The 21,765-nt window shown below is 41.9% G+C and overlaps 2 protein-coding genes across 3 annotated transcripts; one reads left to right on the top strand and one right to left on the bottom strand.

Moving 5' to 3' along the window:
- Nucleotides 1-109: 109 nt before the first annotated feature.
- On the top strand, nt 110-8,284 carry zgc:65811 (uncharacterized protein LOC393524 homolog). 2 transcript variants are annotated; one of them, XM_044051146.1, is made up of 9 exons: nt 110-250; nt 438-513; nt 1,578-1,683; nt 1,986-2,083; nt 3,953-4,027; nt 4,150-4,254; nt 5,582-5,659; nt 5,743-5,826; nt 6,033-8,284. In XM_044051146.1, the coding sequence occupies exons 2-9, from the start codon at nt 448-450 to the stop codon at nt 6,237-6,239; spliced, it is 819 nt and encodes a 272-aa protein (XP_043907081.1). In that variant the 5' UTR covers nt 110-250; nt 438-447; the 3' UTR covers nt 6,240-8,284. The 2 variants fall into 2 exon arrangements, with proteins under 2 accessions (XP_043907081.1, XP_043907082.1); XM_044051147.1 differs by having other exon boundaries at nt 113-250; nt 7,261-8,284.
- Nucleotides 8,285-8,485: 201 nt separating this feature from the next.
- Nucleotides 8,486-21,442, bottom strand: LOC122785387. The gene is made up of 14 exons (XM_044051144.1): nt 20,936-21,442; nt 18,474-18,629; nt 18,274-18,392; nt 17,653-17,824; nt 17,451-17,569; nt 14,647-16,267; nt 14,389-14,454; nt 13,293-13,462; nt 12,978-13,072; nt 11,722-11,852; nt 9,556-9,736; nt 8,987-9,134; nt 8,742-8,799; nt 8,486-8,537 (listed from the first exon to the last, which is right to left on the bottom strand). Exons 1-14 carry the CDS (start codon nt 21,417-21,419, stop codon nt 8,518-8,520), a joined length of 3,540 nt encoding a protein of 1,179 aa, XP_043907079.1. The 5' UTR covers nt 21,420-21,442; the 3' UTR covers nt 8,486-8,517.
- Between the last annotated feature and the right edge of the window lie 323 nt (nt 21,443-21,765).

Here is a 21,765-nt window from a genome sequence, read left to right as displayed (position 1 = left end):
TCCTCGCCCTGCTCGGACTCCTCCCCCGCTCAGAGGCAGCGGCGCCTGTCAATCACCCCCGTCAGCCAATGACATGGCCGAGCGACATCAGAGAGGCGGGGCATCAGGGACAGGCTTAGCTGCGACGTCCACGCAGTATGAGAGGGTTTGTATTCCGTTGACTTGCTGCTGCACCGTTCTTTCTACCGCTTTACTCTCAAGAAGAAGAAGAAGAAGAAGAACAAGCAAAGCATTTGTTTTACGAACTCAGGTATTTATTTCATTTACAGTTACTTTCTCATTCAACACGGTTGCCTTTACTGTACAGTGGAGGCTGTAGAGCCGTGTTTCACCGCGAAAACAATAAATACGTCATTACTGCGACAACACTGCTTAATTAAGAGGTGTTTTTTTTACATTTGAGGTCAATGTGTTTTTGGTGTTATTCATGTTTACAGACAAATCATCATGGCTTTGGACGGATGTGGCATCGTCTGCAAATATATCCTCGTCCTTTTCAACCTCATCTTTGCGGTAAGTGCTTTTTTCCTTCTTCCCTTTTTTGTCTTTCTTCTTAAAAAAAAGCCGAAAGTTTAATCGTTGTAAGGTTGTCATTTTCCATAGTCAAGATTTTAAAGAAGTAGGTGTCATTCTGGTGTATTTTAACAGGTTGTCAAAAAGTATTGATTCATTAAAAAAGTCCAAACTATTGTTTTTTTTTAAACCCACTGTCATGGCCAAGATAATGACAATCATTTAACACAATTTATCACCAACTGTGCATTTTACCTTTTTTTTGCAGTATGAAAGTGAGATCAACAAGTCGTATTATGTAGTTGGCAACTTTCAAATAAACGAGGCTCCATAAAAGTCCATCCACACACCACATTTTATTCCTAACTGCCCACTGAGCAGCTTTCATCACTCATCAGCAGTGGAACTCTGACTCACTCTCAGTCTCAAGCACCTTTATCAAGAGAGATGGAGATGGTTTGAGCATTTTTATTATTATTAACTGAAATAAATGTGCTTTAAAAGGTCAAGAAATAACATAGCTTGGAATAACATCAGTAAATGACAAGTCATGTTAGACCTAGTTTCATAAGTGGCTGTGTACCATTTATGCAGAAAATACTGAAAATCTCTCAAATAAACTTTAATAAACTCCCAATAAACTTTGTGTGTGATTATTAGTATTTCTATTTTGTTTATGCCAGTTCGCTCCATTCATGCGTGTTTTTGGGTATGTCATGCAGTTTGTTTTCTTTAAGGTTCATTTTTCTGTTGCCTGATATTCAAAACCGCCAGCTAACAGATTACAACTGATGTCATTGAACTATGTGAAGCTATAATGTATGTAAGGCTGTGATCTGCAAAGTGACTTTACCATCAAAATATCAACTACTATACTCCGATTCAAGGATGAGAACTGTTTCACATTTATTTATTGTAATTTTAACTGGCAGAGAACAGTTAAAAATAGAACAGTTTCATTTTCCCCTTTGCAATATCCTAATTGTGTTGAAATGAAAACCACAAACTGCATAGCTCCAGCTGCATGTTCATGCCCTCTTCTATTTTCTCTTCCTGTTTTGCAGATTGTGGGGTTTGCCTTCCTGGGTCTGGGCCTTTGGCTGAGATTCAGTGAGAACACCAGAGGCATTTTTGAAATCCAGTCCCTTAACTCAAGTGCATTTGTGATGGGTGAGTTTGCATTTGAAATAAAATAATAGCATTGTCAGATGTGTCTGCCTCTTATATACAATAAATTCAATAACACAGAGGAGTCCAGAGACTTGTTACACATTATCCTAATACATGTTTGATGCACACAGAGCTACACACACACACAAAACAGTCCAATACTCCCTCTGGTGCTTAAATTAATAACCCTTGTATCTTTCATTTGTTTTTAAATTGGATTTTATCTCTGCACATCCTTTTAGTGACACGTTCAGTTTCTCGTGACTTCAGTAACGGTTGTGTATTTCTACTCTGGGCCTCAGGTGTGACAGTTCTGATTACTCTGGGTTCAGTGATGCTGATTGTGGTGGCGTTTGGAGACTACGGCGCCTGCAATGAGAAAAGGTGTTCTCTGGTTGTGGTAAGATGTGCTTCCTATTATGAATTCATTGTAACAGCTGTTACCTTTGTTATTCTGTATTGTCTATTTACACATAATATTACCTTGCGTTCATCAATCTGACTGTTAATTATTAAAAAAATAAAGGTAGGTAGTTAAAGTGCCAATAGCGCCTGGTATTTTTTTTATTATTATACTAAAATGTGACGTTGACTACCAGCCACCGATTGGTCAGAGAGTGTCGTCACAGAAAGAGTCATGAGCGCGATGTCCGACACAGGAATCATACCGAACAATGCCGAACCGTAGATCAGTTAAGAAAGACTTATAAATCCTGAAAACATGCGTTAATCTCCAACATTAAGCAAGGAAATGTCTAAAATCTCAATATTTATTTAACAGTGGAGTCTGCGCTCCGGGGCTAATCTTTTTAATGAACTGATTCGAATGATTCAGTTACACTGAAAACAACTGATTTGCTCATCACTAGTTTGTGTCGCATATAAAATGGCGTCACGGCAGTTTTGTGCAGCCGTGCTATCACGACGAACCTACTCTATAGTAATGGAAAATACTGTGTGATGTACCAAACCCGTGTCAAGTCGAGCCGTGACAAGCCACGTAGTGCTAGAACTATATAGTGGAAGAGCGTCAATAGTACGGCTGCAAAAAGTGGAAAAGATTTAGAAGTGAATTCCACTGCTCAACAACTGCAGAACACAAATGCTCCCTCAGTCAGGTCTGATAGTTTTGCCTGACAGAGCGTTTTCTGATGAAGGACGCAGCAAACACATTATACTGTTTCTGTTCCAAACAAAGGCAGAATAATAACAAAAGTTTAGACCATTAGACCATGCTGCAGTGATACAGTGTTGCAGGTCAGTGGCGGTGATGAAGATGGATTAAGAAACTGTGTGATGTTTCAGAGACGTACAAAAGACATAAAAATACGATTTAAGTTAATAAGATATTTACTTGCTATACCAGTCTGATACTGGTCAAAAATCACAGGATTTAATGTCGGAAAAACACAAAATAATAAAATCCAATTTGATCCAAAACCCCTGAAAATTACATTTACAATTTACAAAATAAAAAAATAAAATTGTAATTACATTACATTACAATTTTAGTTTCAGACATTTTTACTGCTAATGATTGCTGTGGTTACACTTGAGCTGTTACCGTAAAAAATGTGAGCATTTCAATACTGGTCTCACTTGCTGTGTGCACCGCATCACCTCCAGAGGAGGCTGCTGATAACTCATGTTAGCGCTTCTCCCTTGGAGTAAAAGCTTTCACAATGCAAGGTTATAGGTTGTCTCTTTGCAAGGTGGTGCCCACAGAGGCCTCCCTGAAGGGTTAGGGTAACAACAATCCAGTGCAAGGGCATCCTCCACTTAAGGCGTTTATGCCTAAAAATCCTCCGACTCGCTGCAGGGTTTTTTTTACTCTCACCAGCACCCACACATTGATGCATTTACCATACTGACAGTCACATGATTTATTTTTCTGAGTCATAAAAACAACTAGCCTCCTTTTTCCCCCCTCTGCGTGCCTTTGTTTTCAAGAACAGACATGACGCCCGTGTATTTGAATATGGGGCGAGGGAAGCCAGATCTGACGTCATGTGTCGTCAGAGTAGATGCATCCAGGATGTGTTTAAATGTCAGGTGCAAACAGTCTTATTGAACTCTGACTGCATGCAATTGGATCACTTAGGATGGATGTTTAAACCAGGTCTAAGGCATATTTGCATATCCTTGTTTGGATCCTTGTGCATTCTGGTTGCTACATGACTTGCTTGTGTGATAAATAATGTGTTCCACGAACATGGTGTAATCAAAGTTTATTGCCTCTTATTGTTCATTTGTTTATGTTCATTCACAGTTCTCCGTCCTTCTGGTCATTCTGGCTGTAGCTGAAGTGCTTTGTGGACTGCTTGCTTACACCCAGAGAAATGCGGTGAGAAGAAAATGGAGGGAGTCGGGCTGGGGAGGCTAATGGGATGGGAACAATGGAATCACAACACCGTAAAAAGGTGTCTCTTAATCGTTAATCATTGTGGTTTTGTTTTCATAATTCAGGTTGGAAATAGCATCGCAGAGTTCTACGTCAGCATGTATGCGCTGTATGTGAAAGGGAATGGAGATCCAGCCATTGGCGTCACGCTCACATTCATCCACAACCTGGTAAGCACAAACTGATTCACCATTAATCTGTTGATTTAATCTCATTGTGGTCCATGTACCCTTCTTATACAACTGTCATGTTACTTCTGTAGGACTGCTACATTCAGATTACCACTACTACTTTTGTCCAATACCTTTTGCATGCATAATCAACAGCAGAAACCATCTTATTAATAAGACCACGCCGTACTGAAGCGGGAGATAAGCAATGGCCATTGATCCCGCATAGTGTAAATACCTGAATGCAAACTATCGCAGCAAAGTTGTGAGATTGAACTGTAGCTCGAGAGGACTTCACTCTTCGTCATACATGCATATATGCAGAAAACTACATGGACATTTTGATATGACATTGTCAGTCATGTCACATGGATACACAGTGGATGGATGATGTAGGATTTCTGTGTCCACACAGCCCTAAAACAAATAAACAAATACAAGAGGAAGTAGAAATTGGATACTAGTCACCTGGTAATCTGACTGTAGCCTGAATTGCACGAACCATCAAATAAAATAACTGGAGAAATGATTTAAAACTTTCAGCCCTTTTCATATCATTTTGTTATATCTCTTTTATTTCATGATGAAACTGACATTTTGCCTTTGCACCCATGCATACATTTCATGGATGGTGTTTGACAACTAGCACTATAAGCTAAACTGGAAGCCATGTAATATTAATGCGCTGACGGGGAGTGTATCACCATCTATTTATTTTGGGGTGGGGGAAAAACATTTATTCTTAGATTGTGATTCAAGCGTGGACGTTTGGAATGGACTCACAAATGTCCAAATTCCGATTATTTAAATGTTAAATAACGTAAAATAGACAGTACGAAAAGGCGGAGCTCACCCAGACACTTAAAGAAGGGTGGAGCCAAAACACAGCAGTGCCAATTCACTGACACAGTGATCCCGAGACTCATCAGCAAAACCAAAACAGAAGTCTGGTGAAAGTGGGTCGGATAGAAATGACATGTGACGTCACTATAACGGCACAGTTTATCGCTGATGACTGGAGGCTGATGTCGCATGTGCTTCAAAACAAGAGCAATGAATTAGAGCCACACAGGTGCTAATGGAGCGGAGCTAAAAAGAAAGTAGTGAGCGATCACAGAGTGAAAGACTTTCAAAAGTGGAACAAAATGTATCGATTATCGTCTTATAATCGAATCAGTAATATGGTTCAATAATATGGTTCCTCGCTAGTGCCTGTATACTAAATCAGGGACTGGAGGTCATTCGAAGGGTGCATGGAAAGATACTAGGTGAAGCTTTTTTTTTTGTGGCCTCCCCTCATCTCTCGCCTCCTCTACCTCCTCTGTAGCTTGGCTGCTGTGGCGTGACTGGATTTAAGCTGATCGAGCTGGCTCAACAGACCTGTCCCCAGGCATATATATCGTCTGTAAGTTTGTTTGTGTGATGTAGTGAAATTATAATTGTGGACCTGCGTATAATGCGTATAATGGGTGCTCACATTTCTTGCAGAGTTGTCCTGGGGTGATCTCGAATGTCTTTGACAGCAATGCATCACTGGTGATGTCCATCTTTCTTGGCACTGGAGCTCTTCTGGTAGGAAAATACAAAACTAATCTGTTCTTATTAAATCTACAGTGAAAAAAAGAAAGACTTATACGGGCTTAATTCTGCTTTAGAATGAAAAGGTAATTTTTTTTGTTGTTGTTCTAATCTGTCCGCTTCCCTTCTGTGTCTTTCCATCAATACTCTGCCTTTCTTTAAACTTCTTCTCCTTCCTTTTTTTTTTTGGTTTCCCATAGATAATAGCTCTGATCTGCAGCATTACGCTCTCTTGCAAGATTCGCCTTTCTGCTTCAACACCTCAGTACATTATCCTGACTCAGTCCACCTCTGTCCCTCGGCCATCCGAGCAGGAACTTGTCTCCACCGCCTACTCCCACCTTGACCAGGACCCAGTCATTTTCACCCCCCTCACTGTGGCTAACATCCCCATCGCTCAGACCTAGTGTTCTTTGGTCACTTTTCACTCTCAGAAATGTGCTGTCTTTTGGGGTTTGTTCACAGTGCTCTGGCTTGGAGAAAATAAATATATTGCACATTTTACCCACTTTTCTACATCTATCAGCTCCTGTAAAGCTCCTTTAAAAAGGAAAAATTTATTCTCTTTCACACTAAAATTATACCTGTATACGTGGGTTAGGGTAAACCTGAGTGAACCTGTTGCCAGTACCACAGTCTGGTGTTTGTCACCTGTGCTTAAATTGCCACGTCACAAATGCATCAGGAACACCACCTTAAAGCTCAGTGACTGTTACAGGTGTTATCACCTCACATCGCTGAAATGAAAACTCCTTAAAGACAATGTTAATGTTTGTGATGGATAAACGTTTAGACCACAAAATGCACATTTTTCCCCTCACCAACAACTGACCACAAGTTAAATATCAGTGCTGCCCCACAGTGGAAAAAGTAGAGTTCACTACAATAATTATTTTTGACCAGTGGGAATGGGGAAATGTAAAAGACCTGGCTGTTTTGTATTTTTTCCTCCTGGGCCACATTCATGTACACACAAGGATTCTCCTTTAAGGGATTTTCTATTTGATTCACATTTTCAACAGACATGGACTACTACACTACATTTAAACTGCTTCATTTCCCACTCAACCTTACTTACTAAAATCTGTCTCTAAGATGTCTTTCTGTTTTGGCAAAACAATCAATTCCGTTTCCATTTAACAGCTAAAGAATAAATTAGTAGAATTAATAGTTTCCTTTACAGGTCCTGCATGTTGCTGAATTAACACATTTGGCTTTTTCCTTTTCCACACTAGCTATGTGGCTCTGTAGACTGTTTTATTTTTGGGGTAATGGCTGTGTGCAGCTGCTCCCTCATGTCTGCTTATTCTATGGCTGCAGATTTAATCCTTGGGAGGTCCCAAGGTGGAATAATCAGGATTTTCACTGCACAGCTTTGTCCCATCCTCTCTCTTTACTTCCCCTCCACCTTCTGTGTCCGCATGACAGATTACTGCCCTGGTCTGCGCGGGGATCCTCCTGAGACAGATCAAGAGAGTCAATGAGGAGATCTCCAAGTACTATTCAGCCGTGTACTGAGGAAGAGTATTCTTTTTTCCCTTCAGCTCTTCAATAACAAAAAAAAAAGGGGGGGGACCATTGCTAAAACTCAACCAGCAAATCAGTGTTTACACGCTTTATTTTGTATATCAACAACCGATTAATTATTTTGGAACTATAATACTGTTTCCAAAACCATTGCATTGAGCCAATAAACTCAGCCACCGTCTAATTGCAAAACAATCAACCTACCATAAGAGCCACCATCAATATTATATTGTGATTTTTCAAAAGAATTCATGCAGTGCAAAATGGATGTTGCTGATAAACTATTATTCATCCAACAAGAAACAACCAGCCAGCACATGCGTACACGCCTGACAGGTCGGTGGATCACTGTTGTCGGTGGAGAATGAAAACACTGTCATTTAATAAAACGCATTCATTTGACATGAGTATGTTCACGTGCCTGTTACAAGTTCAAGCACCTCTTAGTTTGCGGCGTTTTGTAACATGTGTGCAGCTCTTAGATTTAGATTTTGCGCTTTTTCCCCCGCGATTCTGTGCCAAATGTTTCTGCATCTGCACTGAGTGTTTGTTTTCTATTCAACACGTTAATGCTATAGATGTTTGATGTTACAAGAGTATTTTTTATTAAAACCACTTTATTCAATGCATTCCACTTTATTTCCTTTACCACACAAATGTGTTCAGAGGGCCAGAAAAAAACTATGTGACAGACCTTTATTTTTAGGAGTGATAGAAATCCTCTGCAGGCTCTGCTTGGGGCTGTTAAACCGTCCCTAAACATTTGAACTGACATGCCTTGGAGATGTCAAGTGTCAAGTGCTGCCTGTAAACGGTGGTACAGAATTAAAAGTACTGCCATCAAAGTAAATATTGTTTAGCTTTTCTACCCTCGGGTGCCTTTTCCTTCTACAAGCTTCTGTGGCCAAATAAATACTCATTAAGAGTTTAAAAAAGAAAAAAAACCCAGCAGAATACCTTGACCTGTGTGTGTAGAACTTGTTCTGTCTACTCTGTTGCACTTACTACTGTATTACACTATAGTGTTTTTGAGTTCATGACTATAGAAATGGATGTTCTGTTGATTACTTTGTCTTCGTCGCCAACCCTGGTTTACATGTTGCCATTAAAAGGACAAAAACGGGAGTGCAATTCGTAAATGTGTTTTTATTCCATTGCTCACACGTCACTGTCGGGTCCTACAAGGAAACAAATGCTGTAAGTCAATGAAGTGAGGTGCAGGTCTGAGAGGCCAGATATTTGACTCACCAGTTGTCAAATTTAACTACTAAGTAAATTGTGTGTCTTTAAAGAGTCACTTGCACTTTAGTAATAAACATTTTGTAGCAAACGAATACACGTGACCCATGTCGTGTGTGTGTTTCTGTTCTGTTGAGACTTACTGTTGATGCAGTCACCGTCTGCAGCCGAGCACACTTCAGTCGAGCACCAAAAGTAGATCTGAAGGAGCCCAAACAAAAACATTGAAACGGTCATTAGCTTATGAACACATCACATTCTCAGCCTACACATAACCACCCATTAGTGTCAACTGTATGCGGTGTTTTGCAGTCGTATTAGCAGCAGCATTATCACTTCAAAGTAAAAGTGAGCGTTAACTTCTGATAGTTTGTAAAGTGGGCGGTACCTGTGGGTCGTCTGGTGGGGTGTGTCCTCCTTCATACACATAAGAGGTACTTTCTGGGGGCAGGAACAGGAAGCTGGAGATCAAAATCCTCCAGATATGGTGTGGGTCAGGGGAAGGAAGCGGCTGTGAATCATACCAGCCTGTGCAGCTAAACAAAACAGTCGTTTAACGACAATTACATTGGGGGAAAACAAAAAAGTAATGTACAGCTTGCAGTGTGGCTGACACCTTTAGTTCACAAGTACAGGACAAGGTTAATCGTAAAAGCTCTTAAATGTTGACTTTGTCCCCTTGCTTTAGCGTTGTGTGAGTGACAGCTATTAATTAACTATCCTCATCACCCCATGCCAAGAGCAAATGGCACCATAGGCTACGTTAACAGCCACATTGTTCACTTCTGAATCAGTTTTGATTTAATCCAATTTGACAGTTCACATAAGACACATTAATTAATGAGTGACATCAGACTGTTTGTGTGAACGTGGTCATGGTTAGGACACAGTCTGCAAATATACGCCACAACACAATTAAACAAGACTTAATGTTTTAATTGCATTTATTTCACATACCCATCGTAAATGGGCATCCAGCCGGTATATGGAGCTTGAACATAAGCCAGGCAGGAATGAACCAGCAGCACCAGGTCGGCCTCTGGAGGATCCAGCAGGCTCACCTCCAAGTAAAGTAGTCTGCCTTGTATGAGACTGAGCGGCAGCTGAGCCTCCGGGTGGTAATGTGTGAAGGACTCATCTGTGAGGAAGAGATTGATGGTAGAGGATTGACACGTCACAGGAGAGGAAGCTAATCAGATCGGGACCCAACCGTCAACCTTTCTCTGAAGGATGAGGGACACTCATCTGGACTTAACGCAGATGGACTGAATAAGGTGTGAAAGACTCTGATCTGAAACAGTGCTCATCAGGCAGCTTCACACCTTCTCACCACAACACGTGTGACAACGGCACCTCACATGAAGGCCAGTTGGCTTCAACACGTCTTGTGTGGTGTTAATGAACACATAAATGACTCCCCATCAGTCACTTGCAACTAAAAAACCTTTCAGGTGAGAGGAGAAATGTCTTTGCACCCATTTGTACTAGGGGCAGACACTTTGCTATTCGATTATTTGTACAGGACCCGCCTCATACAGGCCGAAGACGACAGACAGACACTGATTCTCTCTCCTCCACGTAACAGTTTATTAGAAATGCCATGTATGCCCAAATACAACATGGTACTCAACTGTCAAGTGAGTCTCACAGCAACTCTTTCAGATCCAGCAGCAGTCTGTCTTCTTCAATCCAAAGTCACCACAGTCTTTATGAGGGAGGAAAACCACATGAAGACTTCAAATTACACTTCTACAGCAGACATCTTGTCAGAGGGAAATTCTCCAGCCCAAGAAAACAAACAACCAACCAATGAGAAAGTAATGTAGGGTTGTCAGGGTGTTAAGCTAGTGAGATGGATATAGTGACGTTGGCAAATTTCATCGTTGAGCTCAGAGGAGCAACTTCAAGATGCATTCAAGAAACCTCGGAATTTTAATCACCTCTGCAAACACACATGGAACTCAGCCTTTTTCAAACTGGGGGGCGTGGAGACTTTCCGGGGAGGGGGCGCGAGTTCTGTTTTTTTTTAAAGTCCTAACTAACCTAAAGTTTAGCAGACGGAACTTTTGGTCTTGCTGTAACCCGGACTCATTTAAGTGACGTACCACAACAAAATCTACACTGATGACAAGGTTTGGAGAATAGAGAAGTTTCTGACAAAAAGAAAACTGTGCAATGTTTCAGAAACTAACAACAAGCCAACGTCAGCCGAATGGAATAACGATTCACGACGACCAAAACCCAAGACCAGAAAATGCCACCAAATACCTCTCTGTGTGTTGAGTCTCAAAACAATGGCAGGGGACAGCATTTGTTTTGATAAAACAAAAAAATGTTATTTGCACAGCAAATTATTGATATTGGTAAAGTATTCTTTGTTATCCAAATGTATTTATTGTTTTAAAAAAAACAACACTATTATAGTTGTAATTGCACATTTCATATTTTTATTTGAATATTGCTTTCTCACAAAGCAATATTGAGGTTATTTCTATTGCTAAAGCAAAAATGTTGTTTGCACAACAGATTATTGAAAGAAAAGTGAAACGTTTGTTTTAATATTGATTCAATAAATTGGCACATTGTTACAATATCGTGAGAGTCGTGGGGGCCCCCGGGAAATTTCTTCCTCCAAAAGGGGGGGCCAAACAGAAAAAGTTTGAAAACCACTAACTAAACACTTGCTGTTGCCAATTATTTAGTCACAAGTGGACAGGACAAGGCACAACAGATCTGGCATGGAATTAGTATTCATCTCCACATGCGTCTTATCGCCTCACTCTAAATGCAAATAAACATATACATGGTTTCTCCAAGACCAAATGCATTGTTGTTCATAGCCAGACCGTCTATAACAGATGCATCTGCTGTCTGTGTGAGGGGATGCTGACTGAATGTCTGCAACAGCAAAAAGAAAACCACCTACGTTAATATACTGTATGGTGGCAGGCCAACACAAATAAATCAATGTATGCATAACATTAAGTGTCATTAAGTGTCAGCCGAGTAGGTGGTGTGTCAGTGTGACCCAAAACGTGTTGAAGCTCACACGGTCGTGGCCACATGTGTCCCAGGCCACCTCCAGATAAGAAAACAACAACAAACAAAAAGGAAACTGCTCACCTGTCGCAAGTCTCAGCTGCACAGTGACCATGGCTGGTGTGGGCTGAACGGGAGGAAGAGGAGGTCGATCCATTACATGGATCTTTACTTCACCTGGAGAACCTGAGGAGGAACTGCATTCAACCATCAACCTGTGAACCAATGCAGAAAATCAGCTTAGATCATTAGCAGGCCTTTACATTTCATTAAAACACAGTGGGTGTAGATATACTGATGTATAATATTTATGTTGTATCTAAAAGAGTTGTAGCTTTCCACTTGCACAGGAGGCAGATGTGTGTGTATGTGTGTGTATCTCGTGCACATGCAAAATAAATAATGTGCACATGCAGGAAAAAAAACTAATGATTTAAGGTCCAATGGTCCATTTAGGAGCTCCACCTGACTCTAGATTTCCCAGTATAGCAGTTTTGTTTGTTTTCCTTTTCTGGGCTGACATTCCCAGAGTGATGCATTGTTTTTGGGCACAGCTGAGCAGGTGAAACAGCTTCACAGAGCAGCGCTATGGCCGTCAACACCAAGACGAAGCAAGAATCAAGAATTTTTATTCTCATTATGAGGACATAGCGAAATTTTGAAGGGACTCCCAGTTTAAAAGGCACACAATAAAATAACAAAAATAATGAAAGAGTTAACAAAACACTTAAATAAGACAACAAAATGTAAAAAACTAAATATGAAACAGAAATATAAGAAGAGTAGCCCATGAAAAGTTTCAGCAGTAGATTCTACTACTAAATTACAAAAACATATTCAGTAGGATTATATTTGATTGGAAATGCATGATCCACCAGCAACAATCTCGCTCGCCCTGAAAGTTTCCTGACGACATGCCTGAATCCCAAGTTTCCTGTACTACAATAAAAGACAGGTAAACACATTACATACTGAATTAAGTACAGTAGAAAAAACTTAAGGTGGCTTCATTTGTGTCTCCTACTATGTATTAGATGTGCGGGCAGGGGTCAAAAACTAGATTCAATCAGAACCAGTGTTGTCGTAATTACTCAGAGGTCCACAGCAGGTAATAGAGGCCCTGCACTGGAAGTTAGGGTTAGGGTTACACAGTTTTTGTAGCCCTTGAATAAGAATGAATTCCAGGCAAAAGGGAGAAAACAGCGAGATCTGAAGTGTGTGAGTGTTTAAAAATCCTTTCTGGTATTCAAAGGTAGATCCCTGACCGGCTTAAGAAAGACAATTACTATATTTTCACTTTCACTGACCCTGAAACAAGTGAAGGAGCAAAAATAACACACCTGACGGGAGAGATCTCGTACCCTGAACTGTTGTCTTGTTGAGGAGAAAGGACACCTTGGACTTCCAGCAGATAAACCACTGTCTGACCAAACACCTAACAAAGACATTGTATGAGAAGAATGGTTTTATGTTGTGTCATTTTAGAGCTGTGCACAGTGCACTGACACACCTTTAATTTCTTCTCTCTGCTCGCCGTTTACATGGAGAGCAGGGAAGTGAGATCCAACAACATCCCTCAAGTTATATTCAGAGATGCATTCTCATGGCAGGTGTGAACACAGCCAAAGTGGTTGTATGTAAATTGTGTGCCTTACATATTTGTTTACTCCACAACATTCCAGCGGCGTGATGTAGAGGTCGGACTCCGCCGTCAGCTTCTGCAGTGTGCAGGACGCTGTACTGTCCTCAGAGGAGTGAAGGGCCAGCGTGGGCTCCAACACAGACTCAGGGGCCACAAAGACAAAATATTGTCCCATTGTACAGTCTGTTCACACACACACACACACACACAAAAACGTAAGTTATTCCTGACATGCATGACCGCAAATCACTACTAAAACACCACAAAGTTCATGTACTGGACACCATATTGGGTTCACCTATTCACATTATATCCAATCACACGGCAGCGGCGCGATGCTTTTAAGCACGAGGACATGGTTAAGTTGACCGGTTGAAGTTTGAACCGAGTATCAGAATGAGGAAGAAAGGTGATTTAAAAAGGACTTTGAATGTGCTGTGGTTGTTGATCACGCACACACGACCAATGCAGCACGAGTTTACAGAGAATATCCACTGAGCAGCACTTCATCAGAAACTTTAAAAAAAACTTGTTACATCCCAGGTTTGAAGAGGATTAAAGCTGGCACAATTTAACAATTTGATTGCATCTCAATACTCGGGTGCTCGAGTTGATTTATATTGCGATTGTTTTCTGATTTGAACTGAGAGACTTTCTTTTCATCCTATAATGATATGACATTTCTTGGGGCAGTAACTAAAAGTTATACTTGAGTGTCATGTATCTAAATTGAATGGGACTCAACATGTAGAGAAGCTTTTAAACAGTACACATTATTGTGAGCCTTCAAATGAACAAGCTTCCAATTAAACTGAAAAATGTCTTTTCAAAAAGCTGATTTGATGAGCAGAACCTCCAGTACTTTTGAGGTAAACTTCCAGCTGCTGCCTTTTAGCCGTTTCTGTGCGTAACGTTAGTGGAAATATCTCCATTCTGTACGAGACAATGATTTGATGAAGACTCACAAACACACAACACGTCAAACCTAAAAGCAGACTGGCTGCATCAGCAGAACATTACACCTAATAAAAGTGGTATAGTGACATTTCAAACTTCAGACAAGTGTTGGCACGCTTGTTATTTTTCATCTGTTTGTGTTTGACACTCACCCTTCACAGTGTAGAAATCCAACACAGGGCCGAGGCCACAGGGTAAAGCAGGTGGTGCGATGTCACCTGAGTCAACAGAGTCAACAAAGACAACAGTTATTAGTTCAACTTCGGCTCACATGCGCCTACAGTGTTACAGCTACAGTTGATGGTGTGTGGTTAAGGTCTGTGTGGCACGGAGCAATTTTTATGCCCCCTTGTGGTGATTTGAGGTAAAGACACCAGCTTATCTAGAGCCACAAAGTAACGGGACTTTACCTCTCGTGTCATTATCCAGCCACTCTCCTGCTTCCTCTGCACCAGGATGCCCAAAAGGATCATATGGATGTTGCTGAGTTACATAATGGGAATAGAGGCTGTAGAGGGGACTGTGCGCTCGCTGAGGGATGCTGGGATGTCCTGCTACATCAGGGTCAGACGGAGGCAAGGATGCTGATTTCGAGGACGCCTTTTCAGAGTCTATGCTGCCTGTAGGACGACGTCCTTGGTCGTCTTTGGACACTTCCTGCTCATAGAGGGGGTGGTAGTTATAGAAGTAAAGAGGTAGTTGGCCATTTCCAACATCAGATGTTGATTCTGAGGGTGAATTAGTGGTTTGAGGTTTGTGAGAAGACGGATGCTGCACTGAGGAGGACGAGGAACTTGGAGACTCTGGGTTGTCAGCGCTGGGTAAATATCCCGGTGCATAATATATCTGATAGTAATGACTGTAAGGGTGGTCGTAGAATAGATAAGAGGAAGGTGATTGTGCAGGGGGAACCACAACAGGGTCTGGTGTAGGGGAGTAACTGGGTGTAGCCGCAGAGTGACTGGCTTTGTCGCCCAGCTCTGATTTTGTGCCATCATCTTCAGGCAGTGGTGGATTTTCAACCTGGTCTGATGTGTATTTTACACTGTTAATCATCGTTTCATCCGAGTTTGGCCGATCTGTATCAGGATATACGTCGTATTTATTGTCGATTGGAAGGGCCGACGAGTGAGAAAGGGACACATTCATTTCTGCGGCCATGTCGTGATGTGCGGAAGCCAATGTTTTAGCTTCACCATGTGGAAAGTAATAAAAGTCGTGATATGGAATATGTGGTGGATGAGGTGCGTAAGGTGGAGAATCAACTTCAGGACGAAGTTCACTGATGTAATTATGGGGGGCAGCCTCAGACTCAGAGACCTGGTCTGAGTTTGTGTCTGATGGTTGGATTTTGGGAGGCAACACTGGAAACTCAAAGGTACGAGGATTCATTGAATACAGTTTTTCAGGAACCTCTGGACCTGGATCTGGATCAGGATCTCGACGTGGGTCAAAAAGAGGAATTTTTGGGTGATGGTAGTAGTGGTAATAGGGATTGAAGGCATGTCGGGGGGGCTGGACAGAAGGCGCTTCAGCCTGAGCTGAGCCTGTAGCAGAGAAGGAAGAGTCTGTAGCACTGTGCTTCTTAGAGAGACCCGAGACATGAATTCCTTTTTCTTGATCTGGATGCACAAGACTTGAATCTTCCTCTCTGCTTGGAGATGATGGGGTAGTGTGTAAGCTGTATTGCTTATACAACTCCCCGATAGGGATCGGGTGGTAGTGGTATTGTGGATATTCTGGCTGTGGATCGCCAAGAGGCTGTGTAGCAAGCGTCAGGTCAGGCATGGAAGGGGAGGTAGTGAGAGGATCGTCTACACCATGAACACTAGGTTTCTGATCTGTAGGGTGGGGATAGTAAAGTGGGGCAAGGTAAAAAGGTGCAGCCCATGGAAAAGACTCTGCGGTTTGTCGGTTTGGAATGGAGTCCTTTGGCTCCCTGCTGAGAAGATTAGCTTCTGGACGAGAGACAGGACAGGACAGAGTGAGTGTTTTCTCTCCTACTTGAAGATAAAGGGTGTATTTTTCATCCTGAAAAAGAAAAGAAAAATAACAAAATATGTGTTAAAATCAAGGATCACCAGCTCTCTAAAGGGTTAGGGTTAGTAGAGTAGATGTTACACACTCTACCACCATCACCAAAACACCAACCTGCACCAAGGAACGGCAGCTTCACATTCAATACACTGTACTGTACCAGGTAACAGCAATAAGCGGTGTCTTTACCTAATAATAAAGACAATGCATTTCATGTATGGGTGCCTTTCAAGACATCCAAGGACATCCTCCAGAGACAAAAATAATAAAACAAAGCAATTTAAAAACAAACAAAAAAAACAACAACCATCAACTAAGAGAAAACAGAACTGTATAAACAGATGTATAAAGTTGATTTATACGACTGAAGGTCGCACAAAGACAGGCTGGAGGAGTCGTGAGAAGCGTGGATGATGAAGGTGTGTACATATGGAGGTGCCAGGTTATGTAAAGCTTTAAAAAAAGGTCACGAGGATCTTAGTCTATTTGTCAGTATTTCTTAATCATGAACAGACGGTACTTTAGATTTCCTATATCCGTGTGCAATTCAGTTGATTAATTTGAACTTAATATAAGTGTTAACAGCAGATTAATCCAGGACGGCAATGGAAATGGTCGCGTTTAGAGCCAGACGTATTCTTGTGTAGTGAGAACATTGTATAAAATACTGTAGCTATGTAAATATTTGGTGATAAAGTAGTGTATAAGGTACAGTACATAACAAGTTTATACTTCTGCCTACTGCTTTTCAAACATGTGACGAGACGTTAATTGTAGACGTGTTGTCATAGTAAATGTTGCACGCGTTTGAAATAGAAAACTATCTATATATCTAAATGATAGTTAGATTCAATTGAATTTGATCTATTGAATCTATTTCAAAACGGAAATAGTTGTAATATTCCGACGCAACATGTTCCGTCTCCACTCTAAATCGACCATAGGTCAATATGTGAGCGTGAATGGTTGTTTGATCTGCCCAGGGTGTGACGCCACCTATCTCCCAATGTCAGCTGAGATTGTGACAGACAGACAGACAGACAGACGACTTTATTAATCCTTTTGGGAGGTTCCCTCGGGGAAATTAACAAGGATAAAGTGTGGTTAGAGGATAAAGCGGTTAGAAAATGGATGAATGTTCTGGTCTTCACAGTATCTCTTCTGTAATTCACCTCACCTTTACAGTCATGCCACATGTGAGGTACGGAGCAGAGATCACGGCATCTGAACCTCGTCTCTCCAGAGTGTAGCCACACTGCTCTACAAACAACACCAAAGGCTTCCACTCTCCTCTCACTGACATGGAAGGAGAGTGTTATGTTTATTGTAGAGTCAGTAAAGAGAAGTCAGAAAGCCATTAGAGTAAAGTGAGTATTTACCATTTATCTTCAACACCTCAGGAGGAGACAGTCCCTGGAGTTTGACAGTCATAATGTACGGTAGGCAGCACACAGAGAACGGGCCCGTGGCGGGAGGATGCGTCTCAGTGACTGGACAAGACATTTTGACGGGAGTCCCCCTCCACAGCAGAGGCAACACGTAGCCGTCGTCCTTAACACAAAAAAATGCTTTTACCGCCATGGGCTGAAAACATTCTACTTCCATTAGGGAAGACGAGTCTATGATTAAAGAAACAAGTTTTTACCACGAAACACAAGTGAAAACATGAGTCAACGTGAGTCGTTTCCAAAATTCTCTCTCTGAACAGGGGGGAGCAGACTGAGTCACTTCACTTATAATGCGTGATTCATGTGGTAAAAATAAGAATGCGTTTGCTGAAAGGAACTTGGCCCAACCATTGGAAAACCCAGTGGTTGTGCTTGTTAGGTCGGTCACTTGGGATGAAGCACATGCGCCTCTGGTGTGACATCGGGGTAAAGAAGAGAGCTGGGAAACGACCATGGTGTTCAAATTTAGATACTCCAAATGTGTTTTCAAGCGCGAGGGACTCCTGTTTGGTTTAAATCAGCAGTGATGAATGCATGTTTGTATACTTTTACCTCTTGTGTGACATGGCAGGCGTCATATTGTACCATCAGACTGAGGTCTCTCCATGTGGCCTGGACAGAATAACCACACTGAGGTGGCAGTTGGGACAGAGGCACAGACGACCCATTCACTGAGACACAAATCGTACAAAGTACATTTTACACCGGGGGGACAGCAATGTCAGTATCAGCTGGAGAAGCTGCAGTCTCACGTTGATGCAGCTGTAGGTTTCCAGCTCGTCTCCTCCTAACAATGAGGTACATGGCGTCGTCTCCACACTCTACCACAGGCTGAAGCTTCTGCCAGCTCTCCTCTGAAGAGCTGAGCCACTGACTACTCATCGTTGTCTGCCCCTCCTCAGCCTGGACTGGTAAACACAAAGAAACCATCAAAGAGCGTGCTCAAAAACAGTCAATACATAAAGTGTTCAACATGTCTGGTCTCTTTTTAAAGGGAAACCATTTACTGCAATTTTGAGGTCAGAGTCAGGAAGAAAATATTTTCATCTTCACATGTTTTTGTAAAATGTGATTAGTCAGAGAACAGAGTTCTTGAATGACAAAATCTGTGCTCAAATTTATACTTTAACTCTTTGGTAACAACGCAAAGACACATACAGTTAACAACAGCACATAATGTCAGCTGTAAAACACCGTCATCGGCATCAAAACAACAACATAAAACAGTTTATATTTGCATAGGGCTGGGAAATATAAAAACATATTAAAACCAGTTGATATTGATAATTATTGCAATAAAATCAGTCAATTAAAATCAACTGAAAGCGTTATTATCATCATTGTACAGAGTCTAATGGGATTACAAAAAAAAAAACAGAACAAGAAGGCCGTTCAGCACATTCATTGATCTGTAGTGCTTTCCTGACGGTAGTGGGTCAAACAGGTAATGGGCTGGGTGGGAGGGGCCTGTAAGGATGTTTGTGGCGTTCCAGCGAGCAGGAAGACAGAGGGCAGCTGATGATCTTCTGTGCTGTGTTTCCTTATATTGTGCGTTCTTGTGCTTGGCCGAGCACCCAGCACACCATGCCAAGATGCAGCGTGCGACTGTGGTCTCTATCCTGGAGCAATAGAAGGTCAGCAAGAGTTTGAGTCTGTGCTCAAGTTATAGTTTCTCTCCAGGATCCTCAGAAAATGCAGTCACTGCAGGGTCTTCTTTGTCACGGTCAAGTGGTTTGTGGACCAAGGCAGATCCTATGAGATTCCAACACCGTTGACGTGGTATGAGCCCCCCCCATTCCCTTTTGCAGTCAATGATGCTTTACGGTTTTAGTGATGTTCAGCAGCAGCAGCATTTCTGTGGCCAAACATCAAGCTGACTGTTTCTGCACCTCCTCTCTCTGATAAAAGCCCAACCACTGTGCTGTCATGGACTCACTTTATGATGTGTTAAAGCGGTGGGTGGGGGGAGCGGTTATGTGTGGGAGTGTTAGGGAGGAGGAGAGGTGAGAGCCAAGTTTCATAAACACACTTGTCTGTTAGAGAGGAAGTTCTTTATCTAAGCGCAGTTATTTTAGGCTATTGTTTTCTGCCGTTTTGGGAAATGAGAATGATGAGAGATTTTAGGCAGGTAGGTCAGCACGCACCTCAAGTAGTTTCCCGGGTACTCGGTCAGGTCCAGCTTCCTTTCTCAGGTTCACTTGCCCGAGTTCCTGCCTCACTTGTAGTAGGGTTAGTGAGGTTCTGCTTTTGGCTGGAGGGGGCATTGACCGATGCGTTGCAGCCATTGTAGTTGGGGACGTGCCGTGTTCCCTGCCAGGAGCAGAGATTTCAGCCGCTCTGCTCCCCACGGTGCCGAGGAGGGCGGAGAGCACAGTGAGGTGGTTGGAGGAGGATCTGAGGGAGTGGGAGGAGGTGGGATGGCCTTGATAGCATACATGAGGATTTTGAATTGAATTCTGAAATTAACTAGGAAATTAAGCTTAACGTGCAATGACAATAAAGTCTATTCTAATCTATTGCAAGAGGTTGTCATTTCTTCTCAGCCAAGGACGTGTATACAAGAAATACAAATACATCAGGGACCCCTCATTTACTTCCCTTGGAATAATTTAACAAATTATTTAATAAGTAATTCCATAAACTACTTTAGATTACACAATGAACATATTCACACATATATTCTACCATGTTTGATGTGCACACATGGAAGAACATAAAATGCACTTTTCAGCAGTGGTGTTCCAGTCAAATATTTACATAGTTTGTGTGTGTGTGTGAGAGAGAGAAGGTGTAGATGTGAACTGTAAATGAGTTCACTGTGTCAAAATATAACCCTTTCATATGTCTCACCTTCTCACCTCAGCTACAAGCAGCACTTTAGGGGCCAAACTAGGTCAGTAACTAGTCTGGATGTTCTTATGCCAATACACAAAACAACTGAAAGTGACAAAATGGAGAAAATAATTGAATAAATAACTAGAGGAAGAACTCAGGGAGCAGCAATCATCTGCAAGGCTGCTCATTTGCGCAGTCAACCATCTTGTAAACAAAAGCCTTTGGCAATAAACTACATCCCTAGAAAAATTTGATAAATATCTGTCCTTTGCTGATTTTTGTAGTTATGCTGCTCACAGACAAAAAGACAAATGTGGCCAGAAACAAACCCTCTTGGTGGAGGTCATTAATAAAGAAACAGAGAAACATCTGAGCTCACCTGAGGCAGCAGAGTCTGACTGAAAGTCCGCTTTAGGGATGTTTGCTTGAAGTTGTCCAACAATATAAAACGTTCCTTTAGTTGTGTAGTTAATGTTCCCTTCGCTACAGTCGTCGGCGGGTGAAGACTTCACCCTCTGCCTCTCACTTTGCCTCACTTTGTGTCGGTACCTGGTACTTGCGTCAGACGCCATTTTGGCTCTGAGCCTGAGAGCAGGCCTGTCTGCGGACACTGGAGCCCGGTGGTTCCTGGCCCCGGTCTGAAGCAGGTCAGGCTCTGGTCCGGACTCTGTGCTCTGTGTGTCAGAAGACCGGCGGCGGACTTTCGTCATTAAAGCGCTGTTTCTGACATAGTGAGGCGGCAGACGAGAGTGAGCGTGAGGGGAGTAAGTGGACTCACACCAAGCTACTGAAGCTAAAGCTGATATTATTATGGTGTGAATGAGAAGGACACTGTAATTATAGCCCGTTTCTTTCAAATACATTTTCAATGTGAGTTTCTCTCTAAGCAGCGAAAAACTGGGACTGAACGAGGAGCAGCAGTGGTTTTTGAACACTTCCTGATAACACACCTGTGCACTAATTAGCCAAGGGGCGGCGCCTGCAGCAAGGCAAAACTCCATGTTCCCACTCTATTATTTTGTTGTAGTGGGTTTAAAACGGCTTTAAACTCACGAAATTTGTTGACATTCCCTTCATACTTCTTCATTGTTTACTGCTCCACAAAAAACTGCTGCTTTCTTTGTTAAAATAAGCAATTGTTCAATTGAATACAGACAGTAATAATAACAGTAATAGCTGCAGTAGTGTTATTTTAACACAACAAACATT

The sequence above is a fragment of the Solea senegalensis genome, linkage group LG19 (genome assembly GCF_019176455.1).
Source record: "Solea senegalensis isolate Sse05_10M linkage group LG19, IFAPA_SoseM_1, whole genome shotgun sequence".
Classification (NCBI taxonomy): domain Eukaryota; kingdom Metazoa; phylum Chordata; class Actinopteri; order Pleuronectiformes; family Soleidae; genus Solea; species Solea senegalensis.
Note: the sequence above shows the minus strand (reverse complement) of the source record. Positions and strands in the feature narration are given on the sequence as shown.